The sequence below is a fragment of the Coturnix japonica genome, chromosome 8, assembly GCF_001577835.2.
Source record: "Coturnix japonica isolate 7356 chromosome 8, Coturnix japonica 2.1, whole genome shotgun sequence".
NCBI classification, from domain to species: domain Eukaryota; kingdom Metazoa; phylum Chordata; class Aves; order Galliformes; family Phasianidae; genus Coturnix; species Coturnix japonica.
In genome coordinates this window covers 5,624,077-5,648,230 of record NC_029523.1, presented here as the reverse complement: position 1 = coordinate 5,648,230, position 24,154 = coordinate 5,624,077, and the positions used below count along the sequence as shown (strand labels likewise).

At 55.0% G+C, this 24,154-nt stretch overlaps 2 protein-coding genes across 5 annotated transcripts; one reads left to right on the top strand and one right to left on the bottom strand.

Moving 5' to 3' along the window:
- The first annotated feature begins 22 nt into the window (after positions 1-22).
- Positions 23-16,405, top strand: LOC107317193 (ADAMTS-like protein 2). 4 transcript variants are annotated; one of them, XR_004308194.1, is made up of 18 exons: positions 23-1,805; positions 5,592-5,734; positions 6,707-6,782; positions 7,269-7,371; positions 8,282-8,427; positions 8,646-8,769; positions 10,008-10,088; positions 10,246-10,421; positions 10,671-11,103; positions 11,561-11,981; positions 12,534-12,640; positions 12,741-12,870; positions 13,061-13,274; positions 13,503-13,658; positions 13,822-13,992; positions 15,391-15,515; positions 15,629-15,773; positions 15,866-16,405. XR_004308194.1 is itself a non-coding variant. In XM_032446297.1 (18 exons), the coding sequence occupies exons 1-18, from the start codon at positions 1,728-1,730 to the stop codon at positions 15,982-15,984; spliced, it is 2,997 nt and encodes a 998-aa protein (XP_032302188.1). In that variant the 5' UTR covers positions 23-1,727; the 3' UTR covers positions 15,985-16,405. The 4 variants fall into 4 exon arrangements, 2 of the variants coding, with proteins under 2 accessions (XP_032302188.1, XP_032302187.1); XM_032446297.1 differs by having other exon boundaries at positions 12,744-12,870; positions 15,339-15,515; XM_032446296.1 differs by having other exon boundaries at positions 15,339-15,515.
- A 101-nt stretch (positions 16,406-16,506) lies between these two features.
- Positions 16,507-24,154, bottom strand: FAM163A (family with sequence similarity 163 member A). Its single transcript, XM_015869634.2, has 4 exons — positions 24,024-24,154; positions 20,080-20,184; positions 19,890-20,004; positions 16,507-19,186 (listed from the first exon to the last, which is right to left on the bottom strand). Exons 3-4 carry the CDS (start codon positions 19,980-19,982, stop codon positions 18,800-18,802), a joined length of 480 nt encoding a protein of 159 aa, XP_015725120.1. The 5' UTR covers positions 19,983-20,004; positions 20,080-20,184; positions 24,024-24,154; the 3' UTR covers positions 16,507-18,799.

Below are 24,154 nucleotides of genomic sequence, written 5' to 3'. Positions count from 1 at the left end.
GATTTATTTAGGTCAGGTCTGTAATTCTGTAAACAAAGTAAATAGTTTTCCCCATTGTTTGGGACAAACATAGGCAGCTTTTTCAGCTAAGCCCCAAACTAAGAACCAAACCCATGAAGGAACACTTCAGCTCAACCCAGCTGCTAAACACAACCCCAGCTGAAACACAACGGGTTTGCAAAACACTCCATTGTAATACTGAAACTGAAACCCACTGGCAACAGAAACGAGTTAGAAACCAAATCTTTCTCATTTCAACACTGTACCCAAAGGGGAAAAGAGAAGTCTGTTCCACACGGTTTCACAACACACCTCTGCGGATCTGAGCTTTGACATTCGTGCTCAATCATCCTGCCCAGCCCTGGCCTAAGCAGAGAGCTGGGTTTGGTTTTGATCTTGTCTCTGAATTCAGAAATCTCCCAGAGCAACCAAACTCCTGCTGGGCTCCAAGAGCAGAGCACTGGTTTTGTTTTCCCCTCCTCCCCCTAATAGATGCCGTGTTTGTTACACGTGTTCTCTGCACACAGAGAAATGACCTTTGATGCATATTGAGCAAGAGCCCCCAGCACCTCCCTCCTGCAGCCTGGAGTGGCTCTGTGTGTGTCAGCGCCAAGAGGTTGCAGGACACGAGGATCTGGATGTGCAGGGTGGGGGGTACCGGGTCTGTCCTTGCACTGAGCCCCATGCAAAGCAGGACACAGCCGTGTTTGGGGAAGAGAAGCAGAGGAGGGTGGAAACTGCCCCTGCAGCACTAATTCTGCAGGGAGGGATGTGCTGCATCAAAGTGCTCTACAGATTACCTTTGTGAAGCCGCTCAGCTGAGGGGCACAATCAATTCTGGGAGTTCAGGCTGGACTGTGCCTACGAGTGGCACATCTCTTTGCATTCACTACAGCTGGAAGGCAGGATGAGAGGAGACAGACGGGCAGTGACCTCAGCTGTCCCAGCGCAGGGAGATGGCAAAGCACTGAGCAGCCCCATCGCTGTCCTTCCCCCTGCTCTGCTCGGAGCTCAGTGCGAGCATCTGCCTCTAAGGAGGTCCCTGGCGAGGGCACTCGAGAGCTGTTATCTTCAGAGCCGAAAACAGGCACCGGCGCTTCCGAAAGAGAGGTGGGAACGGCCCCCCAGCCCGGGACCATTCGGGCGGATCCAAGGAGCAGTTTCTGGTCACGGCAGTCCCCACGCTTACAGCCTGAGCTGCACGGAGCCGCTCCGTGGCAGAGGGAACTGAACCGCCGGGAGGAAGGAAGGAGCGGTCATCTCCCAGCTCAGAGCTCGGCTGCGGAGGGAAGGCTTGGATCACACGGGCTCCTCGAAGGAAGAAACGCCGGTCCTCCTTGCCGGAGGCGCAGCGTGCTCCGGATCCCCGTGCTCGGGGGTCCATGGGTCGGCCGGTGGATCCCAAACCGAAGGAGCACGAGCAGCTCCGCTCCCCGCACGGCAGCCCACGGCGGCACAGACCGAATCCCAGCCGAGGGGCGGGACGGGGCCGTGCCGCGGGGCTCCCCGCCTCCGGAGCTCGGAGCGCTGCCCCCCGCCGCCTCCCCTTTGTCCGCCGGCTCCCCCTCCTCCCTCCCCCGGCGGCCGCGGCTCCCGGCACGTTGTAAAGTCATTAACTCCCCCAGCCATGCCGGCCCGCGCCCCGCCGCCGGCTGCTCCTGCCCCGGCCGCTGGTGGCCCGGAACGCCGCCTCCTCCGAGCGGCGGCAGCAGCAGCAGCAGCGCGGCATGGCCGCTCCACGCCGCCTCCTCCTCCTCCTCCTCTTCCTCCTCCTCCCGAGCGCCGCCGCCCCCCTCGGCGCCAAGGTAAGCGCGGCCCTCGGGGCTGACCCTGCCCGGAGCGGCGCCTCCGCGTCCGCCCCGCCGACAAAGAGCCGCGGCGACCCGGGGAGGCCGCCCGTCCGCCTGCAGCCAGCCCCGACGTGGGGTCGAACGGCCGCTTAGGGCCGAAACGGGACTTTTCTCCGGTTGGGAGCCCTTTCCAGCCCTGCCCCCACGGCCGGTAGCGGTGGGACCGGAACCTCCCGGCTGAGCTCTGTGCTGCTCCCCGCACAAAGCCGGGGCTGGGGTGGGCTCACGCCATCTCTTACCTGCTTTGCTGCTGATAGGACGGGGGGGACGGGCGGCTTTTTGCTGCGAGAGATGTTAGGAGGAAGTTGTTCACTCGGAGTGATGATGTGCCGGCAGAGCCCAGAGCTGTGGGTGCCCCATCCTTGGAGCTGCCCCATACTGTGGATGGGCCCTGGGCAGCCTGAGCTGGGTGCAGCCAGCCCATGGCAGGGGTTGGCTGTGCCATCTTTGAGGTCCCTCCCAGCCTGAGCCACCCTATGGTTCTGTACCCCCCAGCTTTGAGCAGCACTGTCACCTGAGTTGCGGTTGCCTTTGGGTCCAAGTCCCAGTGTGCTGCATTTGCAGCCTCACACACATTCTGCCTGCTCTGTGTGCCCCATAAGAGGGGCTTCCCAGGGTCAGGCTGCCAGATGTGCACTCCTTCCCCCTGCACAGAGCAGGCTGTGAAGGCAGTGGTCATTGAAGGGATTAACCTGCTGTTGCTTTGGCTTTCTGGTTTTCTGCAGCATGCATGCAGAGAATGCCACAGAGAGCCTCAGTCCCTAGATAAGCAAATTCCTCCCTGCACCAAGCTCTCTGCACTCAGTGCCTTGAATAAACAGATGGCAGGGATTCCTCATGCACACCCCATATTCCTTTCCTCTCTCCCTTCACAGCAGGATGATCAGCAGTACATCAGAGTTCTCTTTTTGGAGGGGACACAGTTGCAAATGCAGTTTGGGCTGCAGTAGCATTGATTGCCACAGCTTTGACACAGAGCAGCCAGAGCTGGGGGCTGAACACGGCCCTTCATTTCCAGGAGCACAGGGTAACATCTGCGGGCAGTTTGAGACATAAGGACATCTGAAGCCACTTAGTGTCTCAAACGAGTAGCACAGTTTGCCATAGAGAGAGGCCCTTAGGTAAAGGGTTGTGGGTTTCTGGTAGAGGGCATGCAGTTGATGACCTGGTTTTGTCCTATGAGAGCTCCTTGTGCCCTGCATTGGTGCACAGGGCCCTAAGGCAGGTCGCACTGCAACAGAGCACACCCCTGCAAGCTTCCCCGTTAAGGGGAACTAACAGGGATTTGTTTTGTCTCTTCCTAGAAAGCTTTTCTAACAGGCTCTAATGAGTCCCAGCATTCAGTGCGCAGTGTGGGACACTGAGCCAATGACACACACTAATTGCCATTATTCCCAGGTTTCTGGGAAACCCATTGTAGCTTAGAGCTGATCCATCATGCAACAGAGAATCATTAGAGGGTTTCTTTTATCCCTTTCTATTCTTCAGAAAGACCGCCTGGAAAACTGATAGGATGTCAGCCCGGGCCCTCCCTCCTCCTTCCTAGGGCTCAAGCAGTTGTTTGTGGCAGCCTTTGTCTGGCTCTGGTGGGGGGTAGAAGGGAAACAGCTGCTGAGCCTTTGGGTAGGCAGGAAAAGCTTCCAGCAACGCTGGCTTAGAGACAGCAATATTGGGAAACCCTGACCAAGTTCCCCAGCATCACTGAGGGCTCTGCTCACCCCCGAGCGAGGGGACAGGAGGGCAGCCCTCACCAGAGCATGAGCACAGCCTCCCGTGTAGGTGTGGAGGTGCAGGAATACAGTGGTTAGCCTCAGAGAGGAAGAGCTGCAGCTGTACAGCCCGTGTGCCAAGCCACAAGTGCCTCCAAGGGAATTCTTGAGGAGAGCACCTGGCTGAGCTGCACACTGGCCTGTCTTTTCAGCTGATGTGATTTCTAGCCCTCAACGTTTCTCATCAGCTGAGGAACCGTACCTGATCCTCCTCCCATATCCAAGCCCAGGCAGAGCCAGCCTTGCAGCCCCTGGACCTACACCCATCTCAGCTGCTGTCACACAGTGAGCCTCGCTGGCAAAGGCTGCAGCTCAGCACTGTCCTTCCTTACACAGATAAATAACTGCTGCTGGGTGAGAGTGCTTGGTCATGGAAAACCTAAGAGCCGAATCAATCTATTTAATGTGTGATTGATTCCTCCGGTGTGGGGAGGAAGCAGGAACAGGGGCTGACAGAGGAACACTTTTCAATTGAAAACTGCTGTCACTGCTTAAGCTGCAGCAGAGTCCATGGGGATGGAGTGGGGCAGAGCCTGGGGCCCACATGCCTCCCCATGGGCAGGCTGTGCACCCCACAGTGCTCTATGGCCACTCAGTCACATGGAAAGGGGCCAGCTGTGATTGATGCCCCAGCTCCGGAGAGGCTGCTTTGCACTGAGCTCTTTGCACAGACAGATAAATCATTGTCCTCTCCTTCCCAGCAGCTGTGAAGGGCGCTTCCTCCGCAGGCCTGGAGATGCTTATCACAGGGGTCAGGGGGAGATGTGAGCTGAAAACACAGCCTTTTGTTTCAGTCTTTGTAACCACGGAAGCTGCATAGCCAGCATTCCCACCTGCAGTCTGCTGGTGTGCAGTCAGACAGAAATCATCGTAGGACGCAGGTTGAAATGAGAATCTGGCAACAGTGGGAAAGGCCTTGCTACAAATCTGCTTGTTTCTTTTACACTTCATATTCCTCTTGAGCAGCACTTTGCTCTCTGTCAGAGAAGTCACATCCAGCCAGCACACCCGTGTTGCAGGGAATCTGTAAGCACAGAAGGGTAAAGCATCAGGTGGGAGTGCTGGTGCTTTTGCAGCAGAGCAGGTTACTTTCAGCACACTCCAGCCGCAGTGTAGTCTCTGTGTGCACCTCGACCATGCTGAGTTCTAACCCCAAATCAGCCTCCATCTCCCTCTGCCCACAGGACACTGTTGGCAGATGCTATAGAAACAAATTCACAGGCAGGAATTACACTGTGAGATGAAGAACACTTGGGCTTTATTACACCAAAAAAGACCATCGAGCCAAGAGACCGTCAACCAAAATAGCAAACCGAGCTCAGCAGACTGCTGAGCTTCCTTTCACATCCATCAATTACGTTTTGCAGCCCAGTTCTTCCCTCCAGCACCATCAGCACTGCCACCATCAGCAGGTTTTGCTAAGAGCAGCACTGATACAGCCAGTCCATGCCCTCGCTGTAACATAAGAGATGCTACACAGACGACACACACACACAAATCATTTGCTCTTTTCTGCTACTACTGATACACCATCAGCATTTTCAGCTGGCCAAATCACGAGAGGCTCTGGTTCTGAAGCACTCTCGAAAATGACTTTTGTGACAGACGCAGGGTGAGGAACTTGGACCCGAGCCGACTTATGCACAAAGAGGAGTTTATTCCCTGTGATCCAGCTCTGCCAAAGGACAGATGCATCCCCATCCATCTCCCTTCCCCGCAGCCAGGCGCCGCAGCCTTCCTGCTGCTCCGTGCTGGCTGGCAGCTGGGGCTGTGGGCTGCTGGTGTGTGAGCTCACAGCTCAGGCTGCAGCCAGACTGAGGGCCACACGTCATGCCCAGCAGCCCTTCTCCATGCCACGACATCCATCCATCCATCCATCCATCCATCCATCCATCCATCCATCCATCCATCCATCCATCCTCTGGCGTTCGGCTGCCAGGTTCCCCAGCTAACTGTTCTCTGTTTCTGTCAGGACAGTAGTGAGGCAGCAGATGGAGCTGGCCCCTGGGATGAAGAAGTCACCAAGTGGTGGGGAGAATGGAGCTCCTGGTCCACCTGCTCGCGGTCCTGCGGGGGAGGCGTGATGTCCCGGGAGCGGCACTGCCTGCGGCAGCGGTGGGTCCCATCACGCACCCTCCGTGGTGCTCCAACCTCCATTTGTCCCCTGTGGCTCCTACAGTCCTCCTACAGGGTTTGTGGGGACCCAGCTGCTCCTTCTAGACCACCTCACCACCCAGCCCTCCTTGGCAGGCACCTCGCCAGCCTTCTCCTGAGCTGCTAACAAGAGCCAGCATCGTACAGCACAGCACCCCATAGGGGCTGCTCAGCCTCTTTCCCTTCTGCGTGACTGCACTCCTGAGGGCAGGAAGCTCAGACAAGGGCCCCCCGCCTGCTCTGCCTCCTCCAGAAGAACATTTCTTTTATGTGGGCTGATTGGCAGCATAGGAAGTGTCCAGATGTGGTGGCACGCCGTCTGTCTGGACGCCACCTCCCCACTAACGAGGCTTGCCAATGTCTTTGCCTCTGCTTGACATCAAACCCAGCCAAAAGGCTCCTGCAGCTTCTAGCAGGGCAGCTTAAGTGTGAGCCAGCCGTGCCCCATGAAACACTGCTGGAGTCTGCAGGCTGCCCCTGCTTCAGCCAAAAGAGATGGCAGTTTTGAAGCCTTATGATGTGAATTTAGGCTCTACCAACATCGTTGCTCTGCAGGAATAGCTGCATTCAAGCAGCCCAGCTTGAATGCTTGAATTCTTCATTACACAGTGAAGTTGCCATCTGTATCCCTGACCTTTCTCTCTGCATCTTCCCAGCTTTAAGAAATGTGTCAGCTTTTGCATTACTCAGGAACTTCAGAATCCCTTGGACAAATGTGCTGGGCAGAGCGAAAGCATCACTTGCTTTGAAATCCCCATGAGTTCTGTTCATCAGCAAACCTCTCGATTGCTAATCTTGCAAGGTGTTCAGCCCCCATGAGAGGTGCCATCTCTGCATGCTGCTCAGTTACCCTACATGCTCCTCTAATATCCTTGACTTCTTAGTGCTTTGCAGACCACTCACTTACTATTGCTTTCACATTGTGCTTTGCAGGCTCCAGATGCCCCAGGGAACGAACAGCACCATGTGCGTTGGCCAAGCCAAGCACTACCAACTGTGCCAGCAGCAGGTGAGAACTGCTTCCAGCACTGACTGGTCCTTACTGGGGGATGTGAGGTCCACACTTGGTCCAGCAAGGGCAGGAGCACAGCAGTGAGGGTCTGGCAGAGGAGTGCAGACAAGAGGCACAGTCCACTCCTGGGGTAGTTGCCTGTGTGCCTTTGAAAACGTGGGAGTTGGGCTCTCCTCTCTGGGTCTGAAAGGTGGGGGAGAAGGATATGAAACATATTTGTTGTGGGGTGGGGGGAAGGATGAAGTTTTTCCAGTATGCTTTTCCCTTTGCTGGAAGTAGATTTTGCAGTACTGTTAAATACAGCTGTCTGAGGCGATGGAAGCCTGGCCTTCCTGCCTGTATTACTGCACATCAAAGTCCATCACTGACACTTCCAGGGTGGACAGGGCATTTTCATCCTCCAAGGATGCAGCAGGGCCAAGCAGCTGTCACAACCAGGGCTGCAAAATAGGGAGCTTTTGATCACATTTATTCCCTCCATAGCCCTGCCCAGCCAACACAGCAAGCTTCAAACAACAGCAGTGCTCCAGCTTCAATGCCAAAGCCTTTGGGAAGCGGTACTACCACTGGATGCCCCTCTATCCAGGTGGGTTTTCACAGCTTCACAGAAGGATCAGAGTGAGGGAACACCTGCAGGGTATTCTCAGACACAGGTGGAGGACACAGGGGCAAGGGATGGATGCTCCTGGCTGGTCCAGAAGTGGCTCCCTATGTTCCCTGCTTTGGAGAAATCAACCCCTTTCTTCACAGAACCACCCCAGCCAGCCAGGCCTCTTCTCACACTGGCTTGGATCCTATGTCAGGATGTGCTGGTGAGCAGACACAGGACACTGGGCTTCTCTCAGGTGTCTTGACTCACCAGCACTCACCTTGGCATAGTGGGTGTCCAGGCTGTGTGTGCCTCCTCCCATTTCAGCTGCCTCCATCACCCAGCGTGCTTCCCACTGGGATGGCGGTGGGTTATTCTGAACAGGATGTCCATCCATTTCCTGCACAGAGGAGATAAATTGCTTCACACGGGTTGCCAGATGGCCCTTGAGGCCCAGATTCAGCTCCCCTGAGATATCACTGCCTTTCTGGACCTGCCTGTTTTTCCATTAGCTGCCAAGGGAACATAGAACATCTGCACCTCTGTCTTCCATTGCTCAGCTGGAAGGGGTGCAGCTGGCCACAGCCCCATTGTCAGTACCTCTCTTATGGGTTGTACTTGCTCCTGTGTATTTACATGTGACCCGGGATCTGCTGATGTGGATTCCCATATCTGGCACAGGGGATGGCACTGCAAAGGGGAGAAGTTTTGCTATCAAGAAGCACTTCTATGTGTGGCCCCAGGTGCAGCCTCATACCACGATCCCTTTACAACCACAAGGTCTGTAGCCTTGTGGTTTCATCTTGAGAAGCAAGAATGTCTAAGGTGATAGCAAACCAGCAGTGTGGATAAAGGGAAAGCCCCCTCCCTCAGTGCCCATCACCTCGGTCTGCCTCTGTCCCTTCAGATGACTACACCAGCATCTCCAACAAGCCGTGTGACCTCCAGTGCACCACGCGGAATGGAGAGCGGCAGCTGATGGCCCGAGCCCAGGATGGCACCTCCTGCAAGGACAGGACCTACCAAGGGGTCTGCATCAATGGGAAGTGTGAGGTGAGAAATAGAACAGAAACCAGGGGGACTGAATAAATGGAAACAGACTTCCTGAATCTTATTTCCTGCACCAACACATACGACCCTGCCCCAGGTTCAGGGGTTGCAAACTACCCCACATCCACACCCAGAAACTCACCTAAAGAATAAGGTGGCGTTACCTTGAAAAGACACTGTCCCCTAAGAGCCACTCTGTGTTTCTGCTCTATTCCTTGCAGCCGGTGGGGTGTGATGGGAGCCTCTATTCAGCCCGGACCATGGACAGATGCAGGGTGTGTGGAGGGGACGGCAGCACTTGTCACCGTGTCTCAGGCAGCTTCCGAAAGGCAATCTCACAGATAGGTACTCCCTGCTACCACAGTCCAGAGACCTCACCTGCTACCTCTTACCACCAGCTGGCATAAACGAGGGTAGGAGTTTCCCAGCTGCTTGGTGGAAAAAGCTGAAGAGTGCCAGCTCTGCTTAAATACCGACGTTTTATCCTTTTGGATTAATCAATCAGAGGAGACTGGGTATGAGATGCTGTAAATTAGGCCAGCAAGGTTTTCTTTCACATCTTCACTGTAGGAGGCAGCTGGGGATCTCTTTGTTTCTATTGGTTTTCATGCACCTCAGATGATGCGAAAAGGTCAATGAATCTCCTTTTATTTGTGCTCGGTGTTCACTGGAAGATTAGGCTCCTCTGATGAGGGTCACAGCATTTCTTTCAGCCTGCACTTCGCCTCCAGTCCTGTGGCTGATGTAGCTGAGGGACAGTCCCTCTGAAACTGGGCTGAGATTAATGGTTCATCTCTTGCAACCCTCGTGGCCCATTCCTCCACCGAGAAGGAACAGACTGTGGTACACTCATTAGTAATTAATTAACTGTGGTTTGAGGATGTTTTGGAACATCGTTTTACACTGCTATTGTTCCACTAGCCTACCTCATTCTCCACAGACCAGAGAAGCATTCTGGCTCCTTTCCAGGGTGTGGTAATGGTGCTAACCTCTCTAGAAGCACACAGACGGTCTTGGCCTTCCATTCCAGGCCTCATAAAATCTTATAGGATGGAAAAAAAACAACCAACAGACTTACTAACAGGAAAGACAAGCTGGCAAAGCCCCGCAACGTTAAGAGCCTTTTACTTCCTATCCATTTACAGGTCAATCTTTAGGCTCCTCTTGAGACAAATTCTGTTGAGTCGGGAGCTGTGGGGACCTGCAGTCTTCTCCCTGCACCCTTCAGCTCTAGTGCTGATCAATAGTCAGCTTTTTATGTGCTCCTGTGAGGGAAAGCTTGACAGCACATTCATTCATGCACCTACAGCCACGCTGTTAAGCTCGTGCAATTCCTTTCTAACTTCAAACCCAGCAGTAGTCAGACTGAGCCTTCGAAACCTACAGTGGTCATTCGTAAAGGGATTTCAGAGGGGAGCTGATATCAGAGCTCACAGCTTGGCACAACGCATTTACATCCTTACCATCCTGCTAGGGGTAGCACTGCCTTCCTACACACACACCTATCCCATGAGATGCTTTGCTTATGAGCACTTTTCTGTTCCATCCTTGGAGTTCCTTCACCTCCTGTTCCTGCTCCTCAGGTTACGTGTTCATCACCAGCATCCCTGCCGGTGCCACGGACATCCTCATCATGGAGCGCAGGAAGACAGAAAACATCCTGGGTAAAGCAAGGGGGCTGGGGGGGTTGGAGGTCCCAGCTCAGCTGCTGGTGGGAGGACACCTGAGCTCTACCTGAGCACAGGGTTTGCTTTCCTTAATGCCAGCGCAGCCTCAGCTCTCTGCGTGGAGCATCACATCTGTCTCTTTTTTCCTTTGAAGCACTCGCTGATGAATATGGACATTTCTTCTTCAACGGCAACTCTGCCATTGACAACCCCCAGAACTTCAGGGTAGCTGGCACAGTCTTCAAGTACAGGAGGCCTTCGAGTCTGAATTCAGATGGGCTGGAGTATATCATAGCTCACGGACCCACTAACCAGTCTCTGAATGCCATGGTATGTGAAGAGGTACTTTTAGCCCTTCCTGTCTTGCCTGTCCCAAAACTGCGACCCTCCCTCAGACAAACTGCTTCCTAATTTTGTTCTCACACCAACCTGAGGAAGCCAGATATTGCCTTGAGGGGTTTCCTCTTGGCTTTAAGAGGATGCTATCTCCTCTTAACTTCTGTCACAAAGCGGATGCGATCAGAAGAAATCCATGCCCTTAGAATAAGAGGCTTTGTTTTCTTTCCCCTTTTCCTCCAGTACTATAACTTCAATGGGAAAATGCCACATATAACTTATGACTACACTGTACCACGGACACCACCGCCTCTCCGAACCGCAGCCCCTGCTGTAGACAGACCTCGTTATCATCACCCAGTTGAGACCAGCCAGAGCCATCCTGTTCCAGCCAACTTCAGAGCTGCCAAGGACCCCAACACCACATGGCTTTCCCTGTCACCAGATGACACCAACAAACAGCTTCCTCTAAAAGACAGGCATGAAGATTTAGGCTTCAGCCATCCGCACTTCTTCCACACCAACTCCACTACCCACCCTTGGGGCTGGGGCTGGGAGCAAGGTGAAGAAAAGGAGAAGTATGACTTACACATAAGACAGGTCTACCACTCAAACACGGCAGGAGAGGAAGAAGAAGAGGAAGAAGCAGCAGCAATTGGTGGAGAAACAGAATTGGGTTGGTTGCTTTGTTTTCCTTTTCTCCCAAGCCTTAGTTCATTGAAGAGGGACACTGGGACATTGCACGTTGGTTTACTTGAAACACAGAGTGGCTTTTCCCATCAGGCTGACAAGGAAAAGGGATGGTTAATAGTAGGGGTGGAGGCTGACAATGTGCAGCTCCTTGTGGGAAGGGGAGGCTGAGGACTATCTGGGAAAGCCAAACAGTTAAGGGGCAGGACTAGGAGTGAAGTGCACCTACAGCATAGGTATAGTGCAACTCCTGGGCCACAGGCAGGTGTGGGGTTCTCATGTGAGGCTGCTCAGGGTAATTAAAGCCTGTTGATGCACCCTGATGGCAACACTATTTTGAGGCCAAATACTCAGTGTTTTTTGCTTTACCAGACAACTCTAAACCACATGCTCAAGTATCAGCCGTGCAAGATAGTTGATGCATCCCAATCTTCTTCCTCCAGCCCTCAAATTCAACCAGATTTCCATCAGCACGGCTGTACCCTACAGCATGAGGAGATCGGAGCTGTCGGAGAGCAGCCGTGTTGCATCCTCCAGGCTTCGGCTCTTCAGGAGGCTGTGCCACCGGGACCCACACCACGCTGCCTTCTGCAGGGAGCTGCACTACCTGCCTGCCAGGCTGCCCCAGAGGAACAGCACGGCAGGACTATGGGCTGAGACAGCTGCCCGATGGCCGCAGGGCCTCCACAAAGCGCCGTCCCGTAAGAACTCACTGGAGGACTTGAAGGTGGAGATGTTTGCTGGGAGACAGGGGAAAGCGAGCAACCACAGCACGATGGCATCTGTGGAGAGCTCTCTGCTGGGTGCCAGCACAGCGGTGGACGTCGGCCAGACAGAACCTCTGCGAGCACCCGGCACTGAAAGGTGGCACTTGATTTCCTGGGCAAAACAGGAGCATGGTTGGCTGGGGAGGGAGGGTTGAACCAGTCCATTTGCCAGCAGCTCTCTATGGCATCTGTTATAGGTGCTTGAGCAATGGTGTGTCTTTCAAATAGCGTTTGGCGTAGCTCACGTTCCAACACAGAGCTTCTGGAACATATGTTGTGTTCCTTTGCCTCAGAGGAATCCATTTTGGATGTTGTGTTGAAGGATATGATTTAACTTGGAAGTATTGGTGATGGTTGGACTGGATGATCTTCTAGGTCTTTTCCAACCTTGATAATTCTGTGATTTAAATGTGTCCTTAAGGGACCTGTGGGGCCATGGCTATTCACAGTTGAATACAGGAGGTGGATGAAGGCTTCACACCCTGCTTATCAGTGGTGCATCTTGCCCATGATGGGGGAGATAGGGATGGAGAACAGAAACGATGAGTTCCTTCCCATTTTCCAAGAAACGAAGGAAGAAATACAGTACATTTTATGTTCACAGCAATTTTATGTCTGTATTTCCTGCCTCCTCCTCCTCTCCCTGCAGCAATGAGTTTGATGTGAGCCCTGTGGGCCACGATGACATCAGCCTGGCTGACATGTATCGATGGAAGGTCTCAGCTTATGCCCCCTGCAGCTCCACCTGCACTTCAGGTAGGTAAAAACCTAGTGCTTATTTTGAAGACTGCTTATTGCTTGGGGGAGGGTTGTGGATCTGGTGGAGCCTGACCTAGACAAGATCTTGGTTGTCCAGCAGGTATCAGCGCCTCCTATGCAATGTGTGTACGGTACGATGGAGTAGAAGTGGATGAAGCGTACTGCGATGCCCTGACCCGACCAGAACCTACACATGAATTCTGCACAGGCAGAGACTGCCAGCCTAGGTGAGTGGAAATGGCATCTGCTCCCCCTGCGGTATACACATCTTGGTAAGGATCATTTCCTGCTCACAGCATGCAGCCATTGCTGGGCTGGAAGATGTATTAAACAGCTAAACCTGTGTATCCACATGTAAGTGAAAACCCTTACCTGGGTTTTGCTTTGTGCTTTCTCTCCTCGGGGCTGCTTCTGGAGGTGGGAAACGAGCCGATGGAGTGAGTGCTCCAGGACCTGTGGTGAGGGCTACCAGTACCGCACCGTGCGCTGCTGGAAGATGCTGGCTCCAGGCTTCGACAGCTCTGTTTACAACGACCTCTGCGAGTCAGCTGGGCTGGCCAGGCCCATAGAGAGGAAAGCTTGCAAGAACAAGGCCTGCGGACCCCAGTGGGAGCTCTCGGAGTGGTCTGAGGTAGGAATCAGGGGAGATTTGTATCCAAGGAACGAGCTGGGGTCTGAAGGAAAATGACAGATGTTGGGTGCTTCCCTCTGGTGAGCACCAATGAAGTTCTACCCAACTGCACACTCACCTTTAATCACTTTTCTCCTCCCCTGCTGGGAGCACAGCACAGCAGGAGGAAAATGCCGTTGCTCGTTCCTCCTGTGCTCTGCTTTGGAATCCAACTCCATGTCATTGCAGTGCTCAGCCCGATGTGGCTCCCAGGGGACGATGAAGAGGGAGGTGCGCTGCTCGGTGGAAGCAGCCCTGTGCGATGAGTCCCAGAAGCCCAGCAGTGAGAAGGAATGCACAGGACCACCCTGCGACCGCCGCTGGACCGCTTCGGAATGGGGCCCGGTGAGTGCAGAGGGGCTGCTCCTCCATGCCTACCACGTTAGTCCAACATCTCTAAGGACTCTTAGGATCAAGCACCATAGCCCCACATCCAGGGCTTCAGACTCACTGCTGACCATGCCCCTCTACCTCCCTGGTGTGTCTAAATGCCCTTTATTCCTCCAAGTGCTCAGGTCCATGTGGTGAGGGACGCATAAGCCGTTTCATCGCCTGTCGCAACCTGGAGGGGAAGGTGATCTCTGACACGCAGTGTGACCCAGCTGCCAAGCCCCTGGCTGTCCATCCGTGTGGAGACAAGGACTGCCCTGCACACTGGGTGGAGCAGGAGTGGGACCAGGTAAAGCCAAGCCCAGCCCTCCATCCTCAGCCCTCCTTCCCACTACATCCCACCTACAACAACGGTGGGCACTTGGCTCCCTTGGTGGAACAAAGTACCCTCATCATAGCTCCTTCCAAAAAGAGGGAAGAGGAAAATACCCCAAACCACAGCCCAGGTCCCTGCCCTGAGAGTCCCCTCCAGCCCCAAGAGCATTTACTTGCCCCAGGTGCAATGAACACAGCCCAGGGGCACTGTTCTACTAAGCCAGCAATTGCTGCCAGCCTGCTTGCCCTCTGTTGCTGGAGGAGATATTATGAGCATCCATTACAAGCTGGTCCAGATCCCGGAGCACCCAGAGAGAACATCATGACAGACCTGTGGGGTTTGTAAAGTCCTTTGCTTTGTAAAGTCCTGAGAAAAACAGGCATTCACAGAGCACGAAGAAGGAGGGTTCCTAAGGAATCCTTTTTCCAGCCTTCCCAGCTGTTGACTGCATTCAGTTGAGAGTCCCCCCAGCACAGGTAATGAGCAGAAATCAGTTACAAGTGGCAGTCCCATAACCCTTTCCTGCTCTGCCCTGTGGTGTGGGTCACACTAAATGCTGCAGTGCAGCTTTTGAGCTGTGCCTGAGTGATTCAACTCACCTGAGCTCTGAAGGCCCAGCTGAGCTCCCCTCTTTTGCCTGTGCCAGCTTCTTTGCTGCGCTCCCTCAGCTGCTCAGCTGCTGGTGAGCTGTTTGCAGGATGACTCAGGAGGGATGTGAGCCAGCTGTGCTGGCCCTGGCACTGTGAAGATGGGCACTCAGCAGTGAAATCTCGCACTGCTAAGTGCTGCCCAGGACACCAGGGAACACAGCTAGAATCAGATTCTGCCTCCCACCTCCTGCTTTTCTCAGCGTTGTCCTGAGAGGTCGATCCCTCCCATGTGTGCCTGCATAGCTTTGGGCTGAGCGTGGGTACTTATCCATGCACATCTCCTGCAGTGCACCAGCTTGGTCCCCTTGAGCCCTCGCAGAGCTTGTCAGCACTCCAAGATGTAGATTGCTGCACAAACACACTACGCAGTCTTTTAGCACACAGAGATACATGAAATTAGACAGAAACAGCCTTTTACAGTCTTACCTTGGCTGCTCCAGGTCCCTTGTGGGAGCTGCTCTCAGGCCAGCCAGGCTCAATTCAGCATCCTCCATGCTGGTTGAACACATAACCATCTCCCATCCCCAGCCTGGAGGAATTCAGCTCCCTTGCTCCCATGACCTGGGCAGCGCTCCCTGTTAGCACATACATTCACACCTGGTTTCTGAGCAGGATGCCACCTTACCCGAAGCTCCACAGCAGGGCAGCAGTTTATGTTCTCTTTCCCAGTGTGATGCCAGCTGTGGACGAGGGACAAAGACCCGGCTTGTCCTGTGTGCAGGGCTGGAGAACGGGGTATACAGGGAGTACCCTGAGAAGAGCTGCGAGGCCACGCAGAAGCCTGAGGAGCAAGCTGCCTGCTTCATGAGGCCGTGTTCAACCTGGTTCACTACCTCCTGGTCTCAGGTACGACTCAGCATGGCGGGGAGATGGGAGAAGGGCTAACTCTGGGTGGTGGATCTATAGCTCAGAAGAAACCCACCTCTCATGCTCTGTCTCCTCTCCCTCAATCCCGACAGTGCAGCAAGACGTGCGGTGCTGGTGTGCGACTGCGTGAGGTCAAGTGCTACCAGGGGGAAGCGCTGGCCCAGGGCTGTGACCCTGCTTCCAAACCAGAAGGCAGGCAGACGTGTCAGCTCCAGCCGTGCCCCACAGAGGCCCCAGGTGAGATGTGGGAGGGCAGGAGCCCTGGGAACCCTCGATTCCCTCTGTCTCTCAGCTTTGTAACCCCTTTTGTGGTTGCTTCTGCCTCCCAGAAGAAGACTGTGAAGACAAAGTGACGGCCAACTGCGTGCTGGTGCTGAAGGTGAAGCTGTGCTCTCACTGGTACTACAGGAAGGCTTGCTGCCGGTCGTGTCGCCTCAAGTCACCGTGACTGCTGCCAGGCTGTAGTTTTCCCTTCCAAGTTCAGGGGCATGAGCCCCCCTGAGCCAGACTTTACCACCTGAAGCCACCTCACTTGGCTTGGCGGTGGAGCCAGTCCCTGTAGACCAGCCTGCTCAGCAAGAAAGGACTCCTAGGACTTTAGTCATCACTGTTCCCTCTCCACCAAGAGGATTTTACTGAAGACAAACCAGCAGTTCCTAGAAAGCTACTGAGAAGTGAGTTGGGAGAACCTGTCCCTGCTGTCGGTCGTCTCCGGAGAGCTCTGGCTGGAGGTGGCGAGGCACAGAAACAGCCCACAGCAGGGCACAGGCCACAGTCACCCTGTCCTGCCCTGCAGATTGTTCCACTACATGGGCAACTTCCAAACACAGCCAACAAATTCTGTGTCACAATAAAGAGCTAAACTGTCAGACTGTGTTTTTGGGATGCATATACCCAGGCCAGGGGGGTGGGCAAGGGAGGAAGAGGGTGCTCTGGATGAACCCCATTTTGTTTTACCTGCCAAAAGAACAGAAATCACTCCTGTTTTGTATTTCAAAGTCCTCATTTATTTCTGACACGGAATCTGGACCCATAGCTGAGCAACAAAGACAGAATAACAACAGAGGAAATCTTAAGTGGAACAAAATCTGAGATGCCTGCCCCTACCCTGTCCCGTTCCTCCGCTGTGCCCAAACCTCACAACCTGCAGCTGTAACTCCATTCCCTGTATCTCCATTCCCTGTATCTCCATCCCCTGCCCCTTTGGACTCACCCATCCATCTGTGGCTGTGCCAGGCCCGGGGCTTCGTGCTGGCTGTGAGGGTGATGCTCGCCTTTGGCCATCCATCTACCTTGCAGCTGCCTCACCTTGTTAGCTGGTGACAGGTCATACATGGTTTGCACATGATGATACAGTGGCCTCCCTCTCACCAGAGGGGTGACCTGTAGAAGCAGAACCCCGTGTGCTCTCCCCACCATCATGGTGGGAAGCCTTGCTTCGCTCCAAGAGGTAGAGTTGGGTAGTGGGAATGGCCATGCCCACAGCCGTCATGCTGTGTCATTAACTTTGTGTGGCTCCAAGCAGGATGGAGACCAAGCTGAGCAGGTGCTCTATTGGGAAAGGACGGCATTTGCTGAGTTAGCCAAGAAAAACAGAGATGATATTATCAGGGAAGAGAACTGGATGGGAGCCAGGCTCTATCAGCCAGTGGGATCCACAGAGCGTTGCTGCTGCTAACTTTCCTCTTTCGTCCTGCCTGCCCTTATTGTGAAAGGACATGAAAAGACCTGCTATCGCTGTCTGGAGAACAGAAGGAGACTGTAAAAGAGGCGCAGCTAGACTGAGTCTCAGCATAATGGAAACACAAGGTCTTTCTGGCCCAGTGGTGGGGGAGACGGTGAATAATGTTTGCTCATCCGCTGTGTAAGATGCATGCTGGGGCACGGTGTCTGGATTGCAAGGACCATCATCGTTTTTGGCATTCATCTGGCTCCTTTACTTTGGCTTGTTTGAGCAGAGGTGCCAAACCAACAGCAGGTCAATTAGTGTCAATTAGCCTACGGCCTGCTAACGAAGACAGCTGAGGCTGTCACAGCATATGCCTCTGCAAGACCTCCTTTACCTGTGCTTGAGTGGGGAGATCAAGACTTGTCGGTCCAAATCCTTCAGGTGGCCAATCTCCAACTGGTGCCAATGAAAGAACACCCCACTTGTACTTCGGAGCAGCTCTACCCAGTATTGCAAAGGCAAGGCAATCAGCTCCTGCTATTGCTCCTGCTATTGCTCCTGGCAGCACCTGCAGGCTGGCAGTGTCCATCCTCCTTGCTGTGAGCAGGGAGCAGTGCTGCAGTGTTGCTATGGAAGTGCCCATGGATGATGGAGATGTCCTTCTGGTCATTTTTCACCTAATTGGATTTGTGAAGGAGGAAGGAACTTTCCCATCTTCGTTCCGCAGATGGAGCCGTTGGCTGAGCTGTCATCACAGCCACACAACTGCCGGGTCTGGCTCGGGTCTTCTTCCCAAAGTGAAGGGGGACATTGTGCTCCATTGGAGCTCCTCACGAAGGAGGGGGTACAACCTGGTGGGCTCTGCTGCTGTAAGCCAAAGTGATCCTAAACCAGCAACCTTCTGGATGGGGTCTGGGCAGGGCTTTGAGGTGATCACACTGTAGTCATCTGGCGGTGCAATTCTCCTTGTAAGCAAAACCTCGGTCACTTATAGGCCCAAGTTAAAATCGCTCCTAAGAAAGCTTGTGAGCAGTCAAAGCAGGGGCTGTGGCCACAGAGAGATCTGCCTGTGCCCATTGCCGTGGGTGAACGGCCTCCACATCTCCTCACAGTGATCCAGATCCTCTCCTACAACTGCAGCACAGGCTTCAGTGAGCAAAGCAGTCCGAGCCCTGTGTTAGTCCCCAGCACAACGTGAGCTGCTGACAGCGGTGCTGCGGCCAGGGGGAGCAGGATGGCCCCAGACTCCCATTCCCACTGCACTGTGCCTCCAGTGCCCATGCTGTGTGCAGGGGACGTGGGCACAGCCTCAGCTGGAGATGGAGGACACCAAAGGCATCGCTCTGGGGAGCAGTGAAGTTAGTTTGTACTGTACATAGCCCTCATTAGACAAGTTCCTTCAGGAGATAGAGTAATAATTACACTTGTAGGTGCAGAGGTCGCCGTCTGGATAACCTCCTCCATGGTGACCCGTGAGGCTCCACCATTCCCCTCCATCAGGAGGGCCAAGCTGCCCTCAGGCTCTCCCTGCACGACCCCCACCATCTGCAAGCTGACAGCCCCATTGAGCCTTGAGCCGGGGTGCATGGTGGGGTCACACCTCTGTGCTGATGGCCCTGGATGGGGGGAAGCCCTCGCGGAGGCCGTGCCGGCTCAGCGGGAAGCCCTGCAGGCTGACGGGCGGCCCCATCTCGGGGTAGCAGGCGGGCGTGTAGGCCACGCGCTCACCCCCATTGCGCACCATGTCGGGGGTCCGTATGTAGAATGGGGAGCTGTAGGGGGAGCAGGTGGGGCAGCGGGGGTGGGCCCCGTGCTGGTTGAGCTCAGGGATGGGCATAGGGCTGCCCTGCCTGTCCGCCATGCGGGAGCTGCAGGCGTTGCACGTGCCGGGGTGCGAGTGCGTGGCAAGGTCAGACTCTTCCTCTTCCTCCTCCTCCTCCTCCTCTTCTTCATCGGGGTCATCTTTCTTGCAGCAGTAGTACTGTGGAGAGGGATGGGGTGGGTGAGCATGGGCAGCCCCAGGCACCACCTGGGACACATAAACTTAAGGGTAGATGTGGCACTGAGGGACGTGGTCAGTGGCAGGTTGGGCTCAGACATGGTGATTTCAGCTGTCCTCCTCAATCTCAATGACTCTATGATTCTATAATTCCAGTTTGAGCAAGACCAGTGTTGACACTAACAAATACATAAAATTTAAAGGAGTGGGAAAAGCACTGGAGTAGTGCAGCTTCTCAGCCCCATAGCAGGAGCTGACGCCCGCTTGGCTCCACCAGGCTGAGACCTGAGGGCAGCAGGGTGAAACCCAGCCAGGAGCAGGGTAATGTCCCCCCTCCCCTCACATTGAGGTTTGCATGAGGAAGGGATTTGGGGATGCCACCCCCCCCAGCAGCTGCTGTGCTTTCCAGCACGTTGCTGCACGGCACAGACTTGGCATTAACTTTTAAAGAGGTTGTAGCCAGCCGCCGCTGAAAGCTTCCTCCTCTAATTTATAGGAAGGAAAAAAAAACCACCAACCCAAAATCTCTCCATCTGGTATTGCAAACCCAGCCAAGCTTACACCTAAGTGAGGTTCCTGCGGGAGGCAATCAGGCAGCTGCACCCTGCCCTGTGCAGGCACAAAGCCCCCCAAGCCCCTCCTGCAGCCCCGGTGGTCCCTGCACAATGGATGTCCCCACGCTCACCTGTAGCCTACAGTAGCAGAGCACAGCAATGATGCACAGTAGGATCACGGTCGCTAGGATTCCCCCGGTGATGACAACAGTTCCCGCTGTCATCCGACCGATTCTCCATCAAACTCTGTAAGGCAAAACACAGGGACAGTCACCACCAAAGCATCACCGCCCCAACCCCGTGTCCCCTGATGGCACTTACCTGGGGATGCGGTGGCCGCTGGAGGTCACACCGGCCCTGGGGCGACTGGGGGGGGCTGGCAGCTCTGCATGGCCCTGGGTAGATGCCTGCAGCTCCCCTGCAGCCCTGGGAGCGGGGACAAGGAGGAGAAGAAGCCATCAGCTCAGCCCTGCGCCTGCCATCGTGTCCCATCAGCAGCCCTCAGTGTGCCGCTAATTGATAGGACCCGAGCGCTGGCAGCTCGCAGCTGAGCAGATCTAATTACCCTTCAGCCACACGACCCTAATTGATGCGGGGAGGTGGCAGCTTCCAGATCACAGCTGCCAACCTGCTCCTCTGTCTGAGCCATGGGAAAAAACCCCAAAACTCATCCCGGTGCTGTTTTCCAGCAGGCACGCATTGATTTCCAGCACTCAGAAAGGCACAGCGCTAAGCCAGAAGGGCAGTTTGGATTTAGTTCCCTTCTCAAGCCACTCTCACACACAAAACAGGGGGAAAATATAGATATATATGAAAAATCCTCACCAAATCGATATGCCCAGCAGCCAGCTGATAGGGCCATCCATCAGCACAGCCACACGGAGCTAACAATAGGGACAGCATGATCCACAACAGCCACGTCGCACCCTGGGGAGCAGCGGATGGCTCGGGGACACCCCGCAGAGCCACCACATCCCCACGTGCTCCATGGTAGAGGGATGGGGACGCATCTGTTGGCATCCTCAGGGCCCTCCCTGCCCCGTGCCATCCCACTGTCCCCAGTGGGGATGAAGCAGGCTGACCCTGCGGACAGGCATGGAGCTGCTTGGTGCAGAAATCCATTTTCTTTAATTGATGCCGTGCAGCAGAGCAAACTTACAGCCTGAGCAGCAGCTCTGGAGCGAGCGGCCGCTATATTTATTTCCCTTCAATGACGTCCGTGCTGGATGCACACAGCTCGCAGGGCAGCACGCTCCCTTTGCTGCTGTGGGTCAATGGTGCCAGTGCTTTCTCCCATCCAGACAGCCCTGATCTGTTTTGTGGCCCACCCATCCCTGCACCCACACGGCAGCAGCTGTGGATCAGCCCTATGTGGGGCAGACAGACAGACGTGGGGCTGTGTGCGGGTGGCTCAGCCCCGCTCTGCAGCCTGGGCTAATTCAATGAGCTGTCTGCCTGGTGAATTAGCGGCCGTGGCTTCACCAGCATCCATCCTCTCACAGGGCCTAATTGGAACAGAACAGCGCTGGGGTGGGCTGAGCACCCTGCAGGGCCACGGCAGTGGGTGGGAGCCCAAAGATAACCCTGGTAGAAGAGACCCCAGTGCCTCTCTCCTTGTCCCACTGGGGCTGCACTACGTGGCCTCATGGGAGGGACGTGATGGGCACAGGGATGGGAAGCAGCCATGAGGACCCACTGGTATCTGCTGGGGCTGGGCAGCTCCCAAATGTCCCAGAGTTTTGGTGGGAAGGGAACAATTGTAAGCACATACAGCAGATGGGTGAATGGATTAGTTGCAAACAGCAGAAGAAATGAGCAACATAGAAAACCATTGAGTACGAAAAGCCAAGAAGGCTCCAACAAAGTAAAAGTCAGAGTGGCCTCCAGCACCAGACAATTGAAGTCCAGGGGGGTGAGGACCTTCGTGCAGTGTCTGCAGGCACATCCCACCCCCCTGTGGTCTCAGCTCCCATCCAACTTTCTCACCACTCCCACCAAAGGAAGCTCAGCCCCAGCTTTACTTCTCACCCTCTGGGCCGGAACAACGGGTGTGCATCCTGCAGGGCAACGTGGCTGGGGAGCAGGGATGTCCCCCACATCCCCAGGCACCTTCCTGCCTGAGATCGTGCCAGGGAGCCAGCGAGATTCAATTAGCACAGATCATTAAGGGGTAATGAGATGGAGCATCGTGCAGTCGGGTGGGGCAGGGGGGCTGTTAGGCAAAGCCATGGCCTTTGAGCTGGAAGCTTGGGGAGGTGTGAGACCTCTGCCCACCCACCTGGGGCACAGATTAGAGGAGGGCACCACATCCATAAGCCACCATCTGAAAGGAACCAGCAGCCCAGGGCTGCAGCAGGAAACTATCTGAGTGCTGCCACCCCCCAGAAGCACTCCAAGAGCTGGCAGCAACCAGAACACCATTGCAACACCCATGGCCCTTCTGCATAGAGAAGGGGCTGCAAAGGGCACGCAGCCTCTCCCTGTGCATGATGCAAGCGCTGCTGCCCGGCTGTCAGCAGCCCCCAGCATCTTCGCTGGGAGCATAAACAGAGGTTTGTTGTAATGACTCATTAAGGCCTAATTGCATTCCCCCAGCAATACAGGGAAGCAGCCTCCCACGTGCAGCAGTACTACAGCCAGCAGCTGGGCACCATCCCCTCCCCAAAAGCGCGGGGCAGACAGAGCGACGCTGCCATCCCCAGAGCAACGGGAGCCCAAAACCCCACAGCAACATCGGGTCTGCACTTCCTTCTATTCCTCATGGACAATGCTGAGCTCCAGGGGGAAGGCGGAAGCTGGATACCCACTGCCAGAGCATCAGCTTCATGACAGGGCCTCCACCCTGCGGCATTAAGGCCCTCTGACCTCTCCCCTCACTCTCTTTAAGGGAGCCTCCAGCAGTCCCATCCACGGCTGCTTTTCAGGGCCATCACAGGGGAATCACATCACGAAGGCTTGCCAGCAATCGAAGCATGAAATGTGCTTTCAGGAGAACATGGGTAACAGAGCCCCGATGAATATTTCACCTCACTGGGATGTGCTGTGGGGTGATGCAGCTGCAGGGAGAAAGAGAGGTAGCAGAGCAGGGAGCGCTCCGACCTCGCTAATGCTTTGCTGCTGCTGGGTTTGGGTGCAGCCCTGGAGTGGACCCACAAAGGAGCAGTGCTTGTAGAGCTCATCCTGCCCACGGCCAAGCTCTGAGGTGTTGCTCAAGCATCTCCCTTTCAGGAAAGGCCTCTACCACGCTTGCCAGTTCCAAGCACTGCCTTCCAGGCTGGGTTTGGGGATGACCACAGCCAAAGCAGAGCAGCTGGGCCCCCCTGATTCAATCCTGCAGCAGCACTTTGGCCACGAAGCATTCAGCTGTCCCTTCTGAGAGCACCGTGCTGCTGCCCCAGCACCCAGAGCCCAGGTGAGTCCATCCACAGCACTCCATGCGCAATGGCCACAGGGTGCTCCTCATGGGATCACAGAGTGAAACAACGGGGCTGAAACGCTTTGGGGAGGTGTGGGAGCACATCCCATGTCCCAGTAGAGCAGGATCATACCTCATTGGGAACAGCATCTACACAGAACTCACAGTCCAACTCAAACGATGCTGTGATTCTGTGGTTCTGTCATGCCATCTTGGGTAGCTGCTCAACAAGTGAAGCCCCCTTGGATGGAGAATTGTCATGCCCAAGCCCAGCTCTGAGCCCACAGGACCCCACTGGGAGGATGCAAACGAGCAGCCCATAGGCACCACAAACAGCATCACACAGCAGCCCCACACCAAGGACCAACATGGGGGAGAGGAATAAAAGCCCCCACAACACAACGCTCCATTGGGTGGAATATTCCATGGCCTATCAGAAGCGCTCTGTGTTGTAGAGACAATCAATAGCACACAACGAAAGCCGGCTGGAAACGCTAGGTGCTTCCATATAACCTATTGTAGGGAACCAAACCCTCCAGGATAACCTTAAGAGAAAACAAAAGGCAGACCCATAACTCAAGCACGGGTCTCCTTCAATTACTGAAGCTCAGCCTGAGACAAACCAGAGATCCTCGGGGATAAACAAAGGGGCCGGGCACCATCCGCACCCCAAAGAGTCAACACCACAAAGTTGGGCAGTGCAACCCCGAAGAGATGAACTGGGGCACTGTGGTTCCAGAGCCCCCCATGGAGCATCTCCTGCCCAGGGGGGGTTCAAAGCGCTTCATCCCAACCCTTTTTTCCCCGATCCCTTATCCCAGACCCTTTATCCCAAATCCTTGACCCTTACCTGGGAGCCGGCACACTGCGGGATGGAAGCGGAGCAGCGCCGCCGGGCGCGGGTAGGAGGAGGAGAAGGAGGAGGAGGAAGAAGAGGAGGAGGAGGAGGAGAGGCAGAGGAGCGCGCACCGAAGCCCGGGA